A 22701-nucleotide genomic window follows, 5' to 3' on the forward strand; every position below is an offset into this window, starting at 1 on the left:
ACCAATGTCACAAAACAATTTGTGTATAAATTGTTGAATGATAAACTAATTTGCTTTGCAAAGTTTCACCTAAAGCACAATAAAATAAATAAATTTGCTAGAAAACAAAAAAGGAAAGAACCCTATGTGTGGGCCTGGGACAATGTTCTTTGGATCTGCTCTATTGTGAGGGGCATAGCTGTTTCTTTCCCATGTGGCTTGAATAGCAGTATCTGTCCTGAGGGAAACTCCCTAATTTTCCACTCCTCTCACTCCTTCACTCCCAACAGTCCTAGTGAGAATCAGGGCCAGGCTCAGGAAAGTGAAGCTATGACTTGAGGGCCACCTCTACTTTAGGTAGTAGGAGAAGGGTTCATCTTTTCCATGTCTTTACTTCTTTATCTTCTCATGGGTGGAGTGGTCAGTTCCAAAGAACAAACATCAGAGAATAGGTCTCAGAAAAGTGACCAAACAGCAGACTATTGTCCTGTTTCTGAAGAGGCCTTAAGCTAAAGAGATAAAATGCCCAATCCAATTTACAAGAATAGATAAAATTGAGAAAATGGGAAAAAGGCAGCACCTACTTTGGCATATCAGAAAAATAATACATCAAGACCAAGCAGGATTCATACTAGATATGCAAGAATGGTTCAACACTAGAAAACAAATCAACGTAATTCACCACATAAATGAAAAAACAGAAAAGAATCACATGATCATCTCAATCGAAGCAGAAAAGGCATTTAATAAAATCCAACACCTTTCCTGACAAAAACCCTCAGCAAAATAGGAATAGAATGGAAATTCCTCAACATAATTTAGGGCTTATAAACAAAATCAACAGCCAGCATCATTCTCAATGGAGAGAGGCTGAAAGCATTCCCCTTAAGAATGAGGATCAGACAAGGATGCCCCTTAACACTACTCTTATTCAATATTGTACTGGAAGTCCTAGCTAGAGCAACAAGGCAAGAAAGTGAAGTAAAGGGCATCCAAACTGGTAAAGAAGAAGTAATACTATCCCTATTTGTAGATGACATGATTCTATACATAGAAAATCCCAGAAATTCCACAAGAAAGTTACTGGAGCTAATAGCAGGATTCAGCAAAGTGGCAGGGTACAAGATTAACATACAAAAATCAGTTGGATTTCTCTGCACTAACAAAGAGAACTCTGAAAAGGAAATCAGGAAACCAATATCATTTACAATAGCTCCTGAAAAGATGAAATACTTAGGAATAAATCTAACTAGGGACATGAAAGACTTATGCGAAGAAAACTACAAAACACTACCGCAATAAACCAAAACTTTGATCTCCACTGTCTGCCTAGGTGGGCTGACACAGGCCACCCACCTATGTACAAAGTTAAGAGCACAGAAGTTGAAAACCTATAGTCTTATTTATGATGAAGTGTAGTAATGTCTGCAATTAATTCAGTTCAACACAGGTCATTATGTATCACTAAGAACACTTTCCATTGCATACAAATTCTTTTATTAGCTCCTAACCCCTATGAGAATTAAGAGAGGTAAACATATTTAGTCCATTTTAAGGGACTTGATACCCAAAGAGGTTCATTAACTTGTCTAAAATCACACATCAAGACAGTGACAGACATGGGACCAGAACACAGGTTTTCTTGTACTTAGGTCAATTCTTTTCATGAAATCCAAGATTAACTTATAGAAAATATCCAAGAGCAATCATTTTTGCAACTTAGACATAGAGGTAAGACATTTGGCTCCCACTTATGCCAGTCTACAAGGTCTCTGGGTGGTGCAAACAGTTTGCATTCATCTACTAACCTAAAAGTTTGCAGTTTGAATCTACCCAGTGGCACTGTGGAAGAAAGGCCTGGTGATCTGCTTCTGTAAAGATTATAGCCAAGAAAACCCTGTGGAACTGTTCTACTCTGTTACACATAGGGTTATCATGAGTTGGAATTTTCTCAACAGCAACAAGTTTGACTGTGGCTTTTGGTACCTCAATCTGACTTTTAGGGATCACGTCCCAGCAACTTTCTCCCTGATAAAGTATTCCTTCCAACTTTTTAGCCCATGTAGACACAACTTTTTTAGCCCATGTAGATATCCACCACCCCTCTGACAGATCGTCGAACTGTGGTGGCTTATGTGTTGCTGTGATGCTGGAAGCTATGCCATCAGTATTTCTAATACCAGCAGGGTCACCCACAGTAGATAGGTTTCAGCAGACCTTCCAGACTAACAGATTAGAAAGAGGAGAAGGCACTCTACTTCTGAAAAAAATTGGCCAGGGAAAACCTAATGAATAGCAGTGGAACACTGTCTGATATAGTGCTGGAAGATGAGCCCCGCATGTTGGAAGGCACTTCAAGCACAACTTCGGAAGAGCTGCCTCCTCAAAGTAGAGTCGACCTTAATGACGTGGGTGGAGTAAAGCTTGTGGGACCTTCATTTGCTGATGTGGCACAGCTCAAAATGAGAAGAAACAGCTGCAAACATCCATTAATAACTGGAATATGGAATGTACAACGTATGAATCTATGAAAATTGTAAGTTGTCAACAATTAAATGGAACTCTTGAAGATAGATATCCTAGGCATTAGTGAGCTGAAATGGACTGGTATTGGCCATTTTGAATTAGACAATCATATGGTCTACTATGCCAGGAATGATAAATTGAAGAGGAACAGTGTTGCATTCATTGTCAAAAAGAACATTTCAAGATCTATCTGGAAATACAATGCTGTCAGTAATAGAATAATATCCATATGCCTACAAGGAAGACCAGTTAATATGACTATTAATCATATTTATGCACTAACCACTAAGGCCAAAGATGAAGAAATTGAAGGTTTTTACCAGCTTCTGGAGTCTGAAGCTGATCAAAGATGCAATCAAGATGCATTGATAATTACTGGTGATTAGAATGCTAAATTGGAAACAAAGAAGAAGGATCAGTAGTTGGAAAATATGGCCTTGGTGACAGAAATGACGCTGGAAATGGCATGAGAGAATTTTGCATGACCAATGATTATACCTTTCTTCAACAATATAAACGGTGTCTATACATGTAGGCCTTGCCAGATGGAATACACAAGAATCAAATTGACTACAGCTGTGAAAAGAGACAATGGAGAAGCAAAATATCATCAGTCAGAACAAGGCCAGGGGCTGACTGCAGAACAAACCATCAATAGCTCATATGCAAGCTCAAGTTGAAGCTGAAGAAAATTAAAACAAGTCAGAAGAGACTCTGAAACTTACTCTTGAACATAGAGTAGCTAAAGCAAATGGAAGAAATGATGAAGTAAAAGAACTAAACAGAAGATTTCAAAGGGTGGCTCGAAAAGACAAAGTAAAGTATTATAATGAAATGTGCAAAGACCTGGAGTTAGAAAACACAAAGGGAAGAACACGCTTGGCATTTGTCAACCTGGAAGAACTGAAGAAAAAATTCAAGCCTCAAGTTGCAATAGTGAAAGATTCTATGGGCAAAATACTGAACGACACAGGAAGCATCCAAAGAAGATGGAAGGAATACAGAGTGTCACTGTAACTGGTCAATGTTCAACCACTTCAGGAGGTAGCATATGATCAAGAACCCATGGTACTGCAGGAAGAAGTCCAAGCTGCACTGAAGGGAATAACGAAAAAGAAGTTTTCAGGAATTGACAGAATACCAATTGAGATGTTTCAACAAACAGATGCAGCACTGGAAGTGCTCACTCATCTAGGCCAAGAAATCTGGGAGACAACTACTTGGCCAGCCTACTGGAAGAGATCCATATTTGTGCCCATTCCAAAGAAAGGTGATCCAACAGAATTTGGAAATGATTGAACAATATTATTAATATCATACGTGTCTTAGGCTGGGTTCTCTAGAGAAGCAAAACCAGTAAAGTGTATAAATATATATAGACAGAGAGATCGTATCAAGGAAACAGCTCACATGATTATAGAGGCTAGAATGTCCCAAGTCCGTGGATCAGGGTAGAGGCCTCTCCCAAGTCACACAGCTGCAGAAGCTGGCAAGCCCAAGATGAGCAGGTCGGAGAGCAGGGCTCCCGCTCACAGGCTGTGCAGATTGACGAAGCCCAGGTTAGGCAGATAAGCTGACAGGTCAAGTCCCAAGAACGGGACATGAGACAACAGGAAGCAGCTGCAGGATCCAGAGAGAGCAAAAAGCCAGAACGTCTGCTTATATACAGATGCGGGCCACACCTCCAAGGAGACTCCCTTTCATCTGATTGGCTACTCACAGTATATTCAGTCATGGGAGTGATTACATTAAAACACTGAGAATCATGGCCCAGCCAAACTGACACACAATCTTAACCATCACAACATGCAAGTAAAATTATGCTGAAGATAATTCCAAAAGGGTTGCAGCAGTACATGCATAGAAATTCAAGCTGGTAATTCAGAAAAGGATGTAGAATGAGCGATATCATTGCTAATGTCACTTGGACCTTGGATGAAAGCAGAGAATACCGGAAAGATGTATTCCTGTATTTTATTGACTATGCAAAGGCATTCGACTATGTGGATCACAAGAACTTATGGATAACATTTCAAAGAATGGGAATTCCAGACCACTTAATTGTGCTCATGAAGAACCTGTACTTAGATCAAGAGGCAGTCGTTCGAAGAGAACAAGAGGATACTGCATTGTTTAAATTCAGGAAAGGTGTGTGTCAGGGTTGTATCCTTTCACCATACTTATTTAATCTGTATGCTGAGCAAATAATCCAAGAAGCTGGACTATATGAAGAAGAACGGGGCATCAGGATTAGAGGAAGATTCATTAACAACCTGTGATATGCAGATGACACGACCTTGCTTGCTGAAAGCATGGAGGACTTGAAGCACTTACCGATGAAGTTCAAAGCTCACAGCCTTCAGTATGGATTACACCTCAACATAAAACAAAAATCCTCACAGCTGGACCAATAAGCAACATCATGATACATGGAGAAAATACTGAAGTTGTCAAGGATTTCATTTTACTTGGATCCACAATCAACACTCATGGATGCTGCAGCCAAGAAATCCGATGACATATTGCACTGGGCAAATCTGCTGCAAAGGAACCTCTTTAAAATGTTAAAAAGAAAAGATGTCACCTTGAGGACTAACGTGCACCTGACCCAAGGCATGGTATTTTCAGTGGCCTCATATGCATGTGAAAGCTCTACAATGAATCATGAAAACCGAACAGGAATTGATGCCTTTGAATTATGGTATTGGTAAAGAATATTGAATATACCATAGACTGCCAGAAGAACAAGCAAATCTGTTTTGGAAAAAGTACAGCAAGAATGCACCTTATTAGTGAGGATGGTGAGACTTTGTCTCACATACTTTAGACATCTTATCAGGAGGGACCAATCCCTAGAGAAGGACATCATGCTTGGTAAAGTAGACAGTCAGAGAAAGAGAGGAAGACCCTCAATGAGATGAACTGACACAGTGGCTGCAACAGTGGGTTCAAACTTAGCAATGATTGTGAGGATGGTGCAGGACTGGGTAGTGTTTCGTAGTACATGGGGTCGCTATGAGTCATAACTGACTGGACGGAACCTAACAACAATAACAGACACTTGCAGATGTGAAAGGACATCTGTGAAGACACAGTATGATTCACCAGATGGTCCATTTCCTGATGCCCTGTACCTGGAGATGTCTTGGATTATCTGTATCATGCTCTAAATGTCACCACCTCAAAAAAAGCCACTTAGACTAAGTGTCATACCCATTGAACATGCAACTCAATATTCTAGTTACCATTTAACAAATATTTCTTGAGAACCTACATGTGCCAGGCTTACAATTTCTGTAATGATCATGATATTTTAATGCTACTGACTTTGACATTAGGTTAACTAAATATTATTTTTAAATGTCAGTGAAAGTATGCATATTAATTAAAATGTTCTCATAGATAAGCCTTAAACTAAACTCCCTGGGCTGACTGTAGACAAAAGATCTTTATTAAATACTATTTGATAGGTTAAGTATTTTAATATCTCTGCCAATCATTGCTATAAAAGAATATTCACTGTCTAGCATGAAATGGGAAAAGAAGGAAATATATTATTGTCTTACAGTCATATGTCCTAAGACAATAGCCAAAACAGCACTTTCTAGTAATGGCTATAATCTATCGGCCGTGATCTGTAGACCTGTTATTTAATGCCAAGTTTTCATTATGTTCTAATGCTGACATAATGAAATAGGTGATTCTTTGAATGGAGATAGATGAAGTGTGGATGCCAATATGCCTGCAGATTTTTCAATCAATGGAAGTGCGCATTAATGGTATCAGTATACAAGTACACAAGTACACACTAGGCATTCAGTATAAAAGCTCTGAGAATAAAAACAGGATCCCAAGTTTGAGAAAACCTTTAACTCAGACTTCCACAGACCCTGGCGGTCTCACCCTGTCTTACATGGCTCAAATGCATGAGCTCCCTAGAGAAAGACTCTTGACCCATTTCCTCCCTACTCTTTAGCCTTGCTCTAGTGTCAAATTGTAGAGAAAATGGGTAAATCCAGTGAATGCGCGGAGGTGGTGGAAAGGGGATGAAGCTGGGATAAGTAAGGCTATGGTAGGTTGGGAAAGTTGGTGAGATTTAGGAAGGGGTTAGCAAAGCAAAGACCTTACATATAAATGGACTTGCCCCTTGGATTGGGAGAGCGGGATAAAGTGTAGAGCAGAAGGGAGGGCTGAGAATCCAGAAGATGAAGTTACGAAGCATCTGAGAGCTAGGAATGCATGGGGTGGACATGTAACTCGTGGGCAAGTATAATTACACCGTCAAGAAGACGAGATAATGCCCTACAGAAATTTTCTTCTGGCGATGATGAATTCATCCAAGGACCTGGAGGTGGGAGAGAGACAGAAGAGTTGTACACCTGCCAATTCTCGATTAGGCACAGGTGTCAGCTCCGCGGGCCAAGAAGATGAAGAGACCAGGGGCCTGGAGAGGTGGGGCTGTTTGAGAACGTGCTAGCAGCTCCCTGTTGAAGGCAAGAGGAGACTCCACAGCTGTCAGAGTGCCTACCTGTGGGGCTGTGCAGCAGCTAGGAGCCTGCTGGGGGCTTTTTTGTGCTGCCTATCAGGAAGGGGAATGTCCATTAGAATCTGGCAGAGAAGTCTCTCATCCACCCACGTCTTCACTTCTGCCCTGAGATCATAGGACTTTAGTCCTTTCCTGCCCACTTGGATTTTTAGAGTTTTCTCTTGCTAGTTCAAAGAAGTTTAGAATCTTCTTCACCACTCATCTGTCAGTTTGTCAGACAGTGGTAGTTTTCATGTTTCTGTGATACTGGAAGTTACGCCACTGGTATTTCAAATACCAGCAGGGTCACCAGGTTTCAGCAGAGCTTCCAGATTAAGGCAGACTAGGAAGAAAGGCCTGGCGATATACTCCCAAAAATTAGCCAGTGAAAATCCTATGGATAACAACAGAATATTGTCTGATATAGGGCTGGAAGATGAACCCCCTAGGTTGGAAGGCACTCAAAATACATAGTGCCACAGCAATGGACTCGAACATACCAACCACCATGAAGATGGCATAGGACTGGCCAACGTTTTGTTCTGTTGTACCCAGGGTCATCAGGAGTCAGAGCCGACTTGATGGCAATTAACAACAGCAACATGGGATCTTCTATTTTGAGTTTCTCAATCCTGGTGAATATCCAGTGTAAAAGTCATGCCTCCCGTTGGTTGTCAAGGAAGTGAGTATTGCATCACGGGGGTGGGGTGGGGGGTACTAATAAACCCTCAAGGTCACCAAATGATTTTAATCATTCAAATTCTTAGTAAATTCTTAGAAGACATCCATACGCTTTTGATCACTAAAAATCTTTGACCTCGATTTAGAAATTGGGATGCATTTTCTACTGATATTCTTCTGTTTAAAAGGAAGCCTGTTGAAAAATAGAGAATCACTGGATAAAGGAATTTTAAAAGCAGGCTAACTCTTCAAGCACACATTTGAAGTTCTCTGAATGGAGACTTGAAAAAAAAAGAAAAGCATTCTTTCCGCATTCGTGTACCTCTCCTGAGAGATGAAGAAAGCAGGCGCCATGATTGCTTAGTTCTCGTTTAGCTTAGTCACATAAAACCTTAAGTAGGCTGGTAATCCTTTGGCAGTTGGTTATCAGAATCTCTTCTGTTTACCTTAAGACTTCCTGAGGTGCAAGCTGGCTTTCTTGTCTTTACTCAGGTAACTCTGCTTCCTAATCCCCAACTTAGCTTCTGATTTCACCGTTGAGCTTTAAGGCAATCATTTCACGTCTTGAAGTTACCCAGGTGAAATCTGGAGGAAATTCTAATCTACCTTGGGTTAGAAAGTGAATGGAATGAAAAAAGGGGTGGCTAAAAAGTGTTTTAAAACCATAAGGCACTCATAAATAATATTGTAGTGATCACCCCTGAAATAATCTTCATGTAAACATCAGGGAGCTGCAAATGATTCCATTTTCATTTCTGCTGCGTAGCTCTAGGACACAGTTCAGTCATGCTCTGAATAAGGATCTTTCCGCAGTGTACCATTCAAGCGTCTGTTCATTGGCTAAAAAAGTGCATCTCTACATTCCCTAGAGTCACAGGAGAAGTTATTTCCCAGTACCATTTTCTGGTCATTGTTGGCAATCACAGTTCCTCTTTCTAATGTGAACCTGGAGTCTCTGCCTGGTACAAATGGTTAACACACTTGGCTGTTAACTGAAAGGTTGGAGGTTTGAGTCCACCCAGAGGCACCTCAGAAGAAAGGCCTGGCAATCTACTTCTGAAAAATCAGCCATCGAAAACCCTGCGGAGCACAGTTCTACTCTGACAAACACGGGGTCACCATGAGTTGGAAGAAGACTCGATGGCAACTGTTTTGCTTTTTTTAAACGTCAACCTAGTTGAGTAGAAAATGCCCACAGCAGATTTTAGAATGCAATGGTAAACAGGTTGATGCAAAATGGTGGCTTTTGAGATTGTGACTTCAAATTCAAAGACATTTCACACACTCTGTGAGGGGAGATGCATTAAAAATGGGTGAAGAGATATTACCATTGGGGGGAAGTGGGAAAGTGTACTCAGGATCTCTCTCTATTATTTCTTATAACTGCATGTGAATATATAATCATCTCAAAATAAAAAGCTTACCTAGAACTGAGTTAAGAAATAGAGTGAAGGAAAACTATGCAGATGGTAGATGCTGAAGGTGTGTTCAAATAAAAATTATGGAGGAATGAAACCTGTTCTCTTTCTTGCTGTAGGACTGGGCTTGCCTTGAGTAAAAGTACTGCTAAGTATATAAGAGGAGTGGAGGAAACAAGTTTAAAGGCTCGGGATCAAGTTTGACTTCTTGCTCTGCCACTAACCAATTCTGTGGTCTTGGGCAAGTTGAATAACTACTTGAGCCTCAGTTTCCTCTTCTACAAGGTGATCAGTTTGTAGAGGATTGGTGAATTTTAGTTCTATGATTCAGGTCCATGTTTATGTCTCCAGGAGACAGCACAAAGGAAGATGGATAAGGACTAATGACTATCTGATTATCAATGAACACTGACCAAAAGCACTACCAACACAGAGTATCAGCAATCCGCAAATATTAACTTCATTCAAAAATAGAAACAAAATGGTATTTTAAGTATGTGTTGCAAATAGAGGGTTATGTCTCTTCTTTTGCCTGGAAGGGAGGATTCAACAGATATAAAAACAATGCACTATCTCTTTCCAGAGCTGCTTTAGAAAAGAAATGTAGAATCTGAAATTCAGGGAAAGTTTCTGGTTTTTCTAGCCAGTCAATGTAAGTGATCCTCCAATCTCAACCCATTGGTTCTCAGGGCTATCTCCTCCTCAGCGTCTCCTCCACCCCCATTTTTTACTGTCTAGTCTAATTATTCCTTGGTAGTGCAGTGGTTAAGTGCTTGGCTGCTAACAAGAAGGTCAGTGGTTCAAACCCACCATTCGCTCTGCCTGAGAAAGATGTGGCAGTCTGTTTCCATAAAGATTTACAGCCTTGGAAACTCTATGGGGCAGTTCTCCTCTGTCCTACAGGGTCCCTATAAGTCAGAATTGACTCAACGGCAGTGGGTTTGGATTTCTGGGTTTAGTCTAACTATTAGCATTTTGAAGGCAGGGACTATTCCAACTTCAAAAACCTTCCGTCAATCTCGTCTTCCTTCAGTCTCTTCAATGCTGGTGAGAATAAAAAGCAAATTCCTAGCACTCACTCTTCAACATTTGACCCAACATGCCTTTCCACCTAGCCTCCACTTTTTCTTAGATACTTCTGCTTTTGCCAGATAGATCTACTGAGTCATGCTACCCTGAGCATGTCTTGGGCTGTACCACTCGTCTACATTTGCCCATATGTCCTCTTACTTAGACATCACTTGCTGTCTTATCTACCTATCAGGGTCCTAACCTATCCTTTGAAACCCAGCTCAAGTCTCCACTTCATTCATCAACATTTCTAATCCAGCCAGTGGAAAGCCATCTTTCCCTCTAAAACTATGTTCGTACCATTGGTTGAACCTGGGCTCGTTAGTGGCACAGTGTGGTTTGCTCCTTGACTTTCTACAGCTTTCATGGTGGGAATCTTGTCTTTTATCCTGTCAGCAGCCTGGTGCCTAGTCTGTGCCTAGCACATTATGGGAGTTTAATGATTGATTTATTGGACATAGAGATGCAGCACTTTTCTTTAGAATAAGAACCCCATATGTTTAACATAGCCTCCAGGTTTTCTCCAGTCTCTCTAAAGGAAGCAGTATTTTAATACCCACATGAGGCACCTGGTTGGGAGGGAGGGAGTGTGGGTGGGCTGTGTGGGCCTGTTGATTCTGGCTGTGAAGAGGAGCATATGGTCAAAACCCATCCGCACACCAGCCTGGTCTGTGATAGTTTAGAGGGTGTGTTCTCCCATGTCTGTGGTAAAGCCCCTACGCTCTTGATTCGCTCCTGCTCCCCTTCTCTGCTCACGCTCCAGGCCACTGTCACGGAGAAGAAAATGGAGGCCGACATTCTTTAAGACAGCAGCAGGGAGGGGGAACCCTGGTCCCTTGGCGGGTACTGAGATTAGGTTCACTAGTGACTCATACCGTTTGCAAATGAAGGCCTATGGTCACTGGTGAGATGCTAGGCAGGTTCTTTGTATTTCTTTGTTGTGCCCTTTGGAAGGCTGAAACTTTGCCAACAGCTCTCTCTGAAGGAATAGAGGCAGTGAACGGACATGGCAGGAAAGAGGGAGGGTAGAAACTCCTAGAAAAGCCTGAATTAGGAGCTGGTGTTATCAACGCCTACGGATATCCTCTCTGACTCTCACTACTTATCAATATCCTTTAAGATCCAGTTATCTCCCTCTCTGACTCTAGCTGTTCTGATTTTCCCCCTTTTCACTATAACTACACCTTTGATCTGTATCATACAATTAACACCACGTTATTTCATGCCTGGTGGAGCAGTGGTTAAGAGTTTGGCTGCTAACCAAAAGGTTGGCAGTTTGAATCCACCAGCTGCTCCTTGGAAACCGTGTGGGGCAGTTGTACTCTGTCCTGTAGGGTCACTATGAGTCGGAATTGACTGGACAGCAACAAGTTTGGTTAGTTTGTTATACAGTGCTTTAACTTTCATTGATGGATACGGCATAACTTTTTAAAAAGAAAAGACTTAGAGAATAAGACATTATTACTTCTATAAGAAACTTATTGCTACTTTGTAAAGCAGAACAAAATGAATCCCTTGTTATAGACAGCGTTAAACAAGCTTTTCAAAGTTGGAGGAGTAAAATGTAGAGACTGAAGTTTGCATTAGATAGTCTTATCATCCTACAGTGTGGGAAGCTGAATAAAACCAGTTACCATCGAGTCAATTCCAACTCATGGCTAGCCTATGTGTGTCACAGCAGAGCTGTGTTCCATAGAGGTTTCAGAAGCAGATCACCAGGCCTTTCTTCTAAGGGGTCTCTGGTTAGGTTCCAACAGCCAGCCTTTTGGTTAGTAGCTAAGTGCTTAAATATTTGTGCCACCCAGGGACTCCAGGTAGGCTGAATAATGGTCCCCAAAGATGCCTACTTCCTAATCCCTAGAATCTGTTAATACATAACTTTACATGACAAAAGGGATTTTTGCAGATATGATTAAATTAAAGATCTTGAGATGGGGAAATTATTCTGGATTATCTGAGCAGGCCCAATGTAATCACAAGGGCCCTTAAAAGAGAGAGGCAGGAGGGTCAGGGTCAGAGAAGGCAATGTAACAGCAGAAGCAGAGGCAGAGAAAAAAGGTAATATGAAGACAGAAAGCAGGGAAAGAGAAGAGATGGTGGAAGCAGAGGTTGGAGTGATGCGTTTTGAAGCAAGGAATGTGGGCAGCCTGTCGAAGCTGGAAAAGGCAAAGAGACAGATTCTCCTCCAGAACCTCCAGAATGAACACAGCTCTGCTGACAGCTCCATTTTAGCCCATAAGACCCGTGTTAGACTTCTGGTCTACAGAACAGTAAGATAACAAATCTGTAAGATAATAAATACATTTGTGGCAATTTGTTACAGCAGCAATAGGAAACTCATACATGCATCATTGGCACGCCTCTGCCTCCCTCTATCACTCCATCAAAATCTCTCTTGTACAGGTCACCAGGGAGTTCAGTATTGCCAAACGCAATGGAAAATCCTTACTCAGGACATGTTACAATGTCATCTTACTTGACCTTCAGCAGCTTTTGACATAAAATACTTCCTCTTTCTTGAAATATTTTAGAACATGACTGCCAGGAGACTAAATGGCACTGGTTTCCCTCCTAGCTCATTGGCACCACCTTCTCAGTCTCTTTTGCTGAATCCTCTTGCTCTTCTTCCCAACCACTGAAAGTTGGAATGTTCTAAGGCTTAGTCCTGGGATATCTACTCTATTCATAACTATTCCGTAGGTGACCTCATTCAGCTTAACTTTAAAACCCATCTTTATGTTGAAGACAACCAAATCTATGTCACCAGCCCAGAAATGTCTTACGCTTGTACGTCCTACTGCCTATTCTACATCTTCACTTCATTGTCTAACAGGAAAATCTGACTTAACGTGTCCAAACAGAACAACTGATTCCCTTCCCTACAATCCTTACACCTCCCCTAGCATCTCTATTTATACCCTCTGTCTTAGTTATCTAGTGCTGCTATAGCAGAAATATTGAAAGTGGGTGGCTTTAACGAAATGAAATTTATTTTACACAGTTTAGGAGGCTAGAAGTCTGAACTGAGAGCACAGGCTCTAGGGGAAGGCTCTCTCTCTCTCTCTGTCTGCCCTGAGGGAAGGTCCTTATCTCTTCTTAAATTCTCTTCCTAGCTTCCTTGGCGATCATGTGGTGTGTATCTTCCCCTCCATTTGTGCTTACTTACTTGCTTCATCTGCTCCTTCATATCTCAAAAATGAGTGATTTAAGACACACCCTACACCACTATGAGTCCAAACAGACTCCACAGCACATAAAAACAACACCACTAACTCATGAACATACAAAGAAAACCCACTCCCAAATGGGATTATAACCACAGGTATAGGCGTTAGGATTTACAATGCATATTTTTGGGGGACATAATTCAATCCATAACACCCTCTATGTATTGCTCAGACTAAAAATACGTATCTTCTCTTTCTGCCATAATTTAGTGAATCATATTGGTTCTACATTTAAGATCTATCCCGAATTTCACCAACTCCATGCCAGTGCCCTAGTCCAACCCTCCATTATCTCTCACAGAACTTTGCCTTATAACTGGTTTTCACTTTCCACCCTCCATCATACTTTGCCTGTGCTCATCTTTACAGACTATGTTCTATACAGCCGTGAGTGTGATGCTCTTAAAATGCAAATAAGAAAAATAAGCAAAATGCAATGTAGATAGGTAGATTTAGATAGGTAGAGAGATGGATGGATGGATGGATGGATGGATGGATGGATGGATAGTTGGTGTTAGGCTCTGTGGAGTTGAATTTTCACTCACAGAGATCCCTATGGGGCAGAGTAGAACTTCCCCATAGGGGTTTTTTTGGCTGTAATCTTTACAGAAGCAGATCTCCGGGTTTTTCTCCCACAGAGCAGCTGGGTGGGTTCGAACTGCCAACCTTTCAGTTAGCAGCTGACCGCTTCACCTTTGTACCACTAGGGCTCCTTAGATAGATAATGATTGATAGACAGACAGATAGATAGATGAGAGGGAAAGGGAGAGAGTGACAGGTAGAGAAACTGAGAGAGTGGGAAATAAAACTTGCTAAGAAAAAAGAGGTTTTTTAAATGGTATCGTTTACTGCTGCATCCTTAGCTACTAGAATGGGGTATGGTACACAGTAGGTACTTGATAAATACTTGTTAGCACTTCCTTATATTAAAGTCAAATGTCTTGCTCATTAATTATTATATATATTAGCTAGATTATAGATGGATGGATAGAAAGATACAGACAGATAACCAACCAACCAGTTGCCTTCAAGTCAATGCTGACTCATAGCAACCCCATGTGTGTTAGAGTAGAACTGTGCTCCGTAGTTTGCAATGGCCTGACTTTTCAAAAGTAGATTGCCAGGACTTTCTTTTGAGGTGTCTCTGGGTAGACTTGAGCTTCCAACTTTTTGGTGAGCAGCCAAATGCTTTAACCACTGGCACCACCCAGGTACTTCTTAAGTGTCCATGAACCTCCTAACATTGTATGCTAAGTTTTATGGGTATTTGCATTATCCTTGGGAAATAGTCCATAGATTTTAATCAGATTCACAAAGGCGTCTATTCCCTAAAGGTTGAAAACCACTGAGATATCCATGTCATTTCCTTTCCTAGACTGTGGTTCTCCTTTGCCCAGAGGAAGACTGGGTGACGGTAGAGGGATCAGCAAGAGGAAGGGGAGGGGTTTGGAATACTTGGGGAAGAGGGCTGTCTTTGGTGTTGACAGACCCACAGTTGACCTTCTTGTCACTCATCAGAACTTGCCTACCTCTACTCAGCAAGCCCAACAATTTCCCATCACACCAAGCTTTTGAGTGGGAGAGAAAATCTGAGATTGGGTCTGAATTCTAGCAATTGACCACATGTTCTGACTGAGGAAGAAACTAGAAAATTGAGAGTGTTTGCTCCCTTGGCATCTTGATTCCCAAGGACCCCCAGGGAAGGGCTCAAAGGTGTTCCAGGTATCCAGCCAGGCCTCACACATCAATCACAGCCAGGCTAGGACACGCAGGCTTAAGAGCTTCCTCTCCATGTCATTCAACTGGCAATAATCAAGTACCTATATCAGCATCTCGTGTTAGTATTTAACTGTTATTTTATGATTTCAACATTGTGTGCATATTCTAGTCTCAATAAGATTTCAGGGTGCTAGAAGTCAAAACCCTTGCCAAGTACTGATCACAGTATTACATACATCGTTGCTGTTAGCTGTCATGGAGTCAGCCCCAACTCATATTGACCTCATGCGCAATAGAACAAAACGCTGCCTGGTCTTGCGCCTTCCCCATGATCAGCTGCAAATCAGACCATTGTTATCCATGGGGTTTTCACTGGCTGATTTTTGGAAGTAAATTGCTAAGCCTTTCTTTCTAGTCCATCTCAGTCTAGAAGCTCCGCTGAAACCTGTCCAGCATCATAGCAACATGCAAGCCTCCACTGACAGATGGGTGGGGGCTGCACATGAGGTGCACTGGCCAGGAATCAAACCCACGTCTCCCACCTGGAAGGTGAGAATTCTACCACTGAACCAGCAATGGCCCTGTTACGTACATAAGAAAAACCAATCCCGTTGCCATTGAGTTGATTTAGACTCATAGCGACCATATAGGACAAAGTAGAACTGCCCCATAGGGTTTCCAAGGAGTGGCTGGTGGATTTGAACTGCTGATTTTTTTGGTTACCAGCCGAATTCTTAACCACTGTGCTGCTACCAGGGTTCGATTACATACGTAGTAAGTGCTTAATAACTATTTTTTAAGTGAATACATGACATCACATGAGATAACTAAGTAGCTGTATTTGGTACCTCCTCCAATTTGAAGAGCCAGGGTGAGGCCTGTCTCTCAATAGCAGATTGTTTTGAAACTCTCATTAATATCATTTGAAGCCCTTTTTGGTTCTAAAACTCTGTGATCATGGATTGAGAGTAGAGTAATGGATCCTGGCTGGGAATTCTTAAGTTTTACAGGATAACATATTTTTGTAGCCCTGGTGGTATACTGGTTAAGAGCTATGGCGAGCTACGGCTGTTAACCAAAAGGTCGGCAGTTCAAATCCACCAGCCACTCCTTGGAAACCATGTGGGACAGTGCTACTCTATCCTATAGGGTCACTATGAGTCAACATCAACTCAACGGCAATGGGTTTATTTTTTTTAACATATTATGGGGCCCTGGTGGCGCAGTGGTGAAGAGTTCAGCCTGAAACCAAAATGTGGGCAGTTCGAATCCACCAGCTGCTCCTTGGAAACCCTATGGGACAGTTCTACTCTGTCCTATACAGTTGCTATGAGTCGGAATCGACTCAGTGGCAATGGGTTTAACAGATTATAACGTCTTGCACACACTTTGTCAATGATCATGTACTATTTTCAGGGAGTTTGTGAAGGGGGCTCTGAGAAAGTTCTCTGATCTATCTCACCTCTCCTTTTGGGGCAACCTGAACAATTTAGGTTGATTCCCAGAGAAACAAATTCCATTGCTCCCTCAGGTCATGATCTGACAGTTTCTTTAGTTGCTCAGAGTCCTTCTCCTTCCATTTAAATCTGGCTACTCTGGCTCTATCTTTAGTAGTCATTTAGATAAGACCAGAAGAGTTCATATTTTCCTGGCAAAACCTGGAGGAATACTTTGCTAATCTTTCCTTCCTTTCATGAAGACTGGAGAACTGGTTAGCAACAAAACAGTCAGGCTGAGCTCCTTTAAATAAGACAACCAGGTACCAAAGGCAGCCCTGAGGTCACCAGCCAAGGCAGCTTGTCTGTGGGTAATGCATGTATCTCACCAGCACCGATGTTACTGTTTGGTCTGAATACATAACAATGGCAAGGAAATTTCCATTCGAGACGACAGTCAGCTTAGAATGGCCCTACTGCAATGTCAAGTTTCCAGTGAGTCAAGGGTGGGGCTGGGAGGAGTCCAAGGACTTGGGATTAGTCATGCCAGCTCTAGAACCATTATGTCCAAAGGAGAGAGTGTTATTTCTTAGTTTGACAAATACTATTCATAAAACCCAGGGCAACATCACAAATGGCAACAGGGAAGATTTCAAGGCTAAGACTAGAATAGTAAGCATAAGGGCTATTGTAAAATGAAAGAAACTTTAAGGAGAGCATGACACTAGCTATGTATGGCAGTGTTTCTTATACTGTGGAAAGGGAAAAGGCGCAGTATGGAGAATGTGTTCCTTTTGAAAGTAGGGCCGGCCCCCATGTGGAGACAACTCGTCCCAAAGGTCCAGCCTTATGCCCATCATCATTCCTCCGGCAGCCACAGTGGCAATTTGCCGGCGTTGTATTACTTCCCTTGTGTTGTCATTGACACTGTTAAAACGTGGGACGTGTTCACAAATTGGCCCAGTAGCAGTCATTTCCATATTAGTTCACACTAGTATTGCAGGTAGTTAACAGATGGAGAGGATGTAGAGAACGTGAAACCCTTGAGCATGGCTGGTGGGAATAGAAAATGGTACCGCTGCTGGGGAAAAGTCTGGCAGTTCCTCAAAATGGTAAGCATAGAATTATCATATGATCTAGCAATTCCGCTCCTAGGTATATGCCCCCAAAATTCAAAGTAGGGACTCCAACAGATATTTGTACATCAGCGTTCGTTGTAGCATTATTCACAATAGCCAGAAGGTAGAAACAACCCAGATGAATGGATAAAAAGTGGTACATCCATACAGTGGAGTATTATTCAGCTGTAAAAAGGGATGACGTCCTGATACATACCACGACATGGATGGACCTTGACAACATAATGCTGAGTGAAATAAGTCAAGCACAACAGGACAAATAGTGTACGACTCCACTTATATGAAATTTCTAGAATAGGCAAATTCATAGAGACATAATGGAGAATCGAGGTTGCCGGGGGCTGGAGGGTGGGGGAAATGGAGAGTTATTACTGTTTATGGGTACAGAGGCTTGGCTTGGCGTGATGAAAAGGTTCTGGAAATAGATAGTGGTGACGGTTACAACAAAATTACAAATGTAATTAATGCCACTGAAATGTACACTTCAAAATGGTTAAAATGGTAAATTTATGTGTATTTTGCTATAATAAAAATGTCAATTAAAAAAGTGACACGTACAAATATTTAAATTTTAAAAATTCTTGTGCTCATAATAATAATAATAATAATTTAGCAGAGAGCATTCCTTGAGGCACAATATCCAAAGTAAGGGACAGTACCTGGGGGGAGGGACAAGACAGTGGGCTTGGAAGAGACCCCAAAAGGAAGCATGAAGTTAGGAAGTAACAACTTTAGGGACACCTAATGCTAGCTGGGAAACCCTGGTGGCGTAGTGATTAAGAGTTCGGCTGCTAACCAAAAGGTCAGCAGTTCGAACCCACCAGGCACTCCTTGGAAACCCTACGGAGCAGTTTTACTCTGTCCTATAGGGTCGCTATGAGTCGGAATTGACTCGACAGCAAGGCATTTGGTTTGGTTTAATGCTAGTTGATGCCAAAGTTTTTCTAGAAATGGCCTGTCATGAATTCCTCCAATTAATAGAAGCACAGAGCAGTCTGGTCTGACCCTGGCCATACTGCCTGCTTTTCATCTTTCCTTGTCACATTGTCCCACTTCCTCTGGTCCTAGCCCTTCCCTCTCACAGATTCAGCTTACTTCACTGAGCAAAGAACAAAGCATGGTCCACAGAAGTCCCAGGTAGTGAAGGCACAAAACTAACAATCTCCCTTGTACAGTATCTGCCTTGCTAATTAGCTTATGGATATGACGCATGTTAGCCATCTATCTGCTTCCAAAAGTATAAAAAAATCCATATGGCTGTTTAATAAGGTCACAAATGCGGGACGCCACCATCATATCTATCCGGAGGCAATCCAACCTCGCTACCACGCAGAAAATGGAACTCCAAAGAGATGGCAAGCTCAGTTGTAAGGAAACTACTAGATGAGCCCACAAAAGCCTTGAAAGGGTATTTGGTACATGTGTCTGGTCCCAAATAAAAGAGACTTTCAAGACTGTGCTTTTTGATTTTAGTAACATCCAACTCTGCCACTTGTTTCAAATCACTTCACTTCCTTAAGTTTTGGCTTATTAGCATACAGATGGGGATTCTTGAAGGTGAGAATTTTCACTTGACTATGTTAATCAAGCAAAGAGGACTTTTTTTTTTATTTGCATGGTGAATTACAAAACCAGACTGAACCACAAGTTCTGGACTCACTGTCAAAAGGCAACAAAGAGCCAATTTCCTTGGGTTTAAATCCTAGCAGTGCCACTTATGAGCTCTGTTATGCGCTATCAACTCGATTCTGACTCAAAGCATGCCTGTGGGACAGAGTAGAAGTGCCCCATAGGGTTTCATAGACTGAAATCTGTACAGGAGCAGATCACCAAGTCTTTTCTCCTACAGAGTGGCTGGTGAGTTCAAATTGCTGACCTTTTGGTTAGCTGCCAAACGCTTAACCATTGCACCACCAGAATGAGCTCTGTGACCTGGGGGAAATCACCTAACCTCTCTGAGCTTTTTTTTCATTTGTAAAAACCACGATTATAGTAGCTACCTAAAGAAGGTTGTGTGCATTTACATGAGCTCACACCTAAGAAACACGCTCCATACAGTGTAAAGTGCTATAAAAAAGCAGGAATAATCCCTATGAAGGTGTCTCAGATTAATAACAATGGAAATTGGGAAGATGATGGGGTCGTCTGATAAAAGGAAGGTGGTAGGAGGGGGATCCCAGAAAGGTGAGATTTATTATATACTTTTAGATCCGAAACTCTAAATTTGATTAGAGCTTGGGTATATTAATCAACCAATAATCAATTTCTCACTGAGTGTACATTAAGCTGAAAATACATTTTGTTCTTTGTTTTTGTTGTGTTTTTTTTTTTTTTTTTTTTCCTTCTGTGTGTGTGGGTGCCTAATAGGGAACATGGAGGTACTGGAGTTGCTTTTCCAAATTGGTAATCATGTGCATTTTAAGACGATGGCGGAGCTGGGGTATAAGAAAGTCTGAACATACAGAGCCTTGACATTCTATTCCTTCGTGATTTCCCTGTTTTAAATGTCATTTGCTTCACAGAACCGAGATGTCATAAGCCCCTGACTCAGGTGAAAATATACTTGTAAGTGTTGAGGAGAGCTAGGACTTTGAACGATTACTTAGACCATGTGGCTCCAATAACTCAGACTCTGTTGTCCATCAGAGACCTGGACAACCTTGTGCCTTGCTCGTCCAGGTTACTGCTACTGGCAATCAGGTACCAATGACTGAACAGCTCAGAACAAGTTCTGTTTACTAATCAGCCCATTAAAAATAAATGTGTAAATAAAAAATCAAATGGAAATGTAGTCATGGAAATATGTAGGTCATAATCCCATTTGCCGTGCATTGTCCTGATGAAATGTTAGCTGAGAAGCTGCTGCTGAGCTGTGAGGTCGTCTTTGGATGCTGGGGTGGATTTTTTTTTTTTTTTTAAAGCTTTTTGTATTTCATACCTAAGGCTTGCGTTGGAGTTGCATTACATGTCACTTGCTGGCATTGCTTCTCTTTCAAGTCTGTGGCCACCAAGAAGGTCTCTGCTTTTACGGTTGCATGTCTTTTATTTTATAAAAAAGTTTTTATTTGCTAATCCATTGCAAATAGACATCATGTCAATAAGAAAAGTCTAATTTTGATGTAGATTTTTTTTTTTATTAGTAAGTTTGTAGTTTTCTGGCTTTGTTAACGTACTGTATGGGAAGGAAATTAAGAAAGAATAGCTTGGCTCCTAAATTCAGCTGCAAAATCTTGAGTTGATAGAAGTTTACTTTTGTTTTGTACATATGTAGGTAACAAATCATTTGCCATTTCAACAATCTTCACATGTGTCAGTTCAGTGACATTAATCATGTTGCTCAACCACCCCCCTACATTCATTGTCTTTTCAATGACGTCATGGGTAACCTGGCAAAGAGTCTTGCCTGGACATCCCCTCCACTCCCATTGACCGCACCACAATTACAGGACTGGTGTTTGTTCATTTTCTACAATCAATGCATTCTTTAAATAAATAGTGATGGGTGGAGAAATGGAGAAGGGAAAGGGATGCTGGGGTTGGGGAGAAGTTTGGAAACAGAAATGAGGTCCTTAAGAGTCTTCAGTACAGAGACTTTTGTGTGTTTTTTTGTATATAAATCTTTTTTTTTAATTGTGCTTTAGATGAAGGTTTACAGAACAAATAGTTTTTCATTAAACAGTTAGTACACATATTGTTTAATGACAATGGTTAACAACTCCATGACATGTCAACATTGTCCCTTCTCAACCTTGGGTTCCCCATTACCAGCTTTCCTGTCTCCTCCTGCCTTCTAGTCCTTGTCCCTGGGCTGGTGTGCCCCATTAGTCTCGTTTTATTTTATGGGGCTGTCTAATCTTTGGCTGAACCGTGAACCTCAGGAGTGACTTCATTACTGAGCTAAAAGGGCTTCCAGGGGCTGTAGTCTCAGGGTTTCTCCAGTATCCATCAGGCCAGTAAGTCTGGTCTTTTTTTGTGAGTTAGAATTTTGTTCTACATTTTTCTCCAGCTCTGTCCAGGACCCTCAGTACAGAGACTTTTGGATTTCTGCGTTCACCACTCTTTCCCGTCACTCACCATCGCGTGATTCAGCCATCCTGGAAAGATGCCATCTAGGATCTTTGGGTAAACGAGTTCTCGGTCATACAGGTAGAGTGCCCAGAAGGATAAAAAGACAAACTGGAAAACAAAACAGAGTTTTCTAAGATAGTCAAGGATACATGGCAAAGTAAAAATGGATACTAGTTTTTAAAGATATATATACATTAGAGAAATGTAAAATGAAGGACAAACAATTGCTTGTTGTAGAGTTGTTATATCCACTCTCTCTGGGGATTCCTTAGCCAGAGACTTTGAGATCACTTACAGTAAAACTTGTGAAAGCCAGAACCTGCTGCATAAGGTGGAAACTTGTCACAGAAGGAAAACATAAATATATTCCACTAAAAGGAGCAATAAGAAGTAGTAAGACTGCACCCTGTCAAAGGCGGAAACCTTGCAAGACCCAGAAAAACAAGGCAGTCTCGTTGAGTTCCAGCTCACAGGTTTCACTGTATTCGTCATCACAGCAGGCAGAGAGGATATAGATAAACAAGATTCACAGACTGTTAAGTCATTTCATTTTAACCAATGACTCTCTCCTAAGCTTTCACCGGGAGGCTGACTGACAGTGGTCACACTGCGCGGCTTGAGTCTTACCCTTGCCTTGCCCACCCTCCAAGGAGGCATGGCCAAGGGAAGCGAGAAGACCAGGAGAAAGGATAACAAGCGACAAGCTCTATACAAGGCAAGGTCATAGAAGCTTCACAGACACATTCAAACTCCCTCAAGGACTGAACTGCTAGGCTGAGGGCTGTGGGGACCATGGTCTCAGGGAACATCTACCTCAATTGGCATAACACAGTTTATAAAGACAATGTTCTACATTCTACCTTGGTGAGTAGCGTCTGGGGTCTTAAAAGCCTGTGAGCAGCCATCTAAGAT

General features: G+C 41.6%; 1 protein-coding gene across 2 annotated transcripts in view; it reads right to left on the reverse strand.

Moving 5' to 3' along the window:
- ADTRP (androgen dependent TFPI regulating protein) overlaps positions 1-22701 on the reverse strand; it is a 105989-nt gene that overhangs the window by 53704 nt on the left and 29584 nt on the right. For both annotated transcript variants that reach the window (XM_023737443.1, XM_012557446.2), the window contains one exon: positions 21796-21897. In XM_023737443.1, coding sequence (XP_023593211.1) covers positions 21796-21897 — 102 coding nt within the window. The remainder of the gene's footprint in view (positions 1-21795; positions 21898-22701) is intronic.

This window comes from Trichechus manatus, unplaced genomic scaffold (genome assembly GCF_000243295.1).
Source record: "Trichechus manatus latirostris isolate Lorelei unplaced genomic scaffold, TriManLat1.0 scaffold00103, whole genome shotgun sequence".
In the NCBI taxonomy this organism is placed as follows: Eukaryota; Metazoa; Chordata; class Mammalia; order Sirenia; family Trichechidae; genus Trichechus; species Trichechus manatus.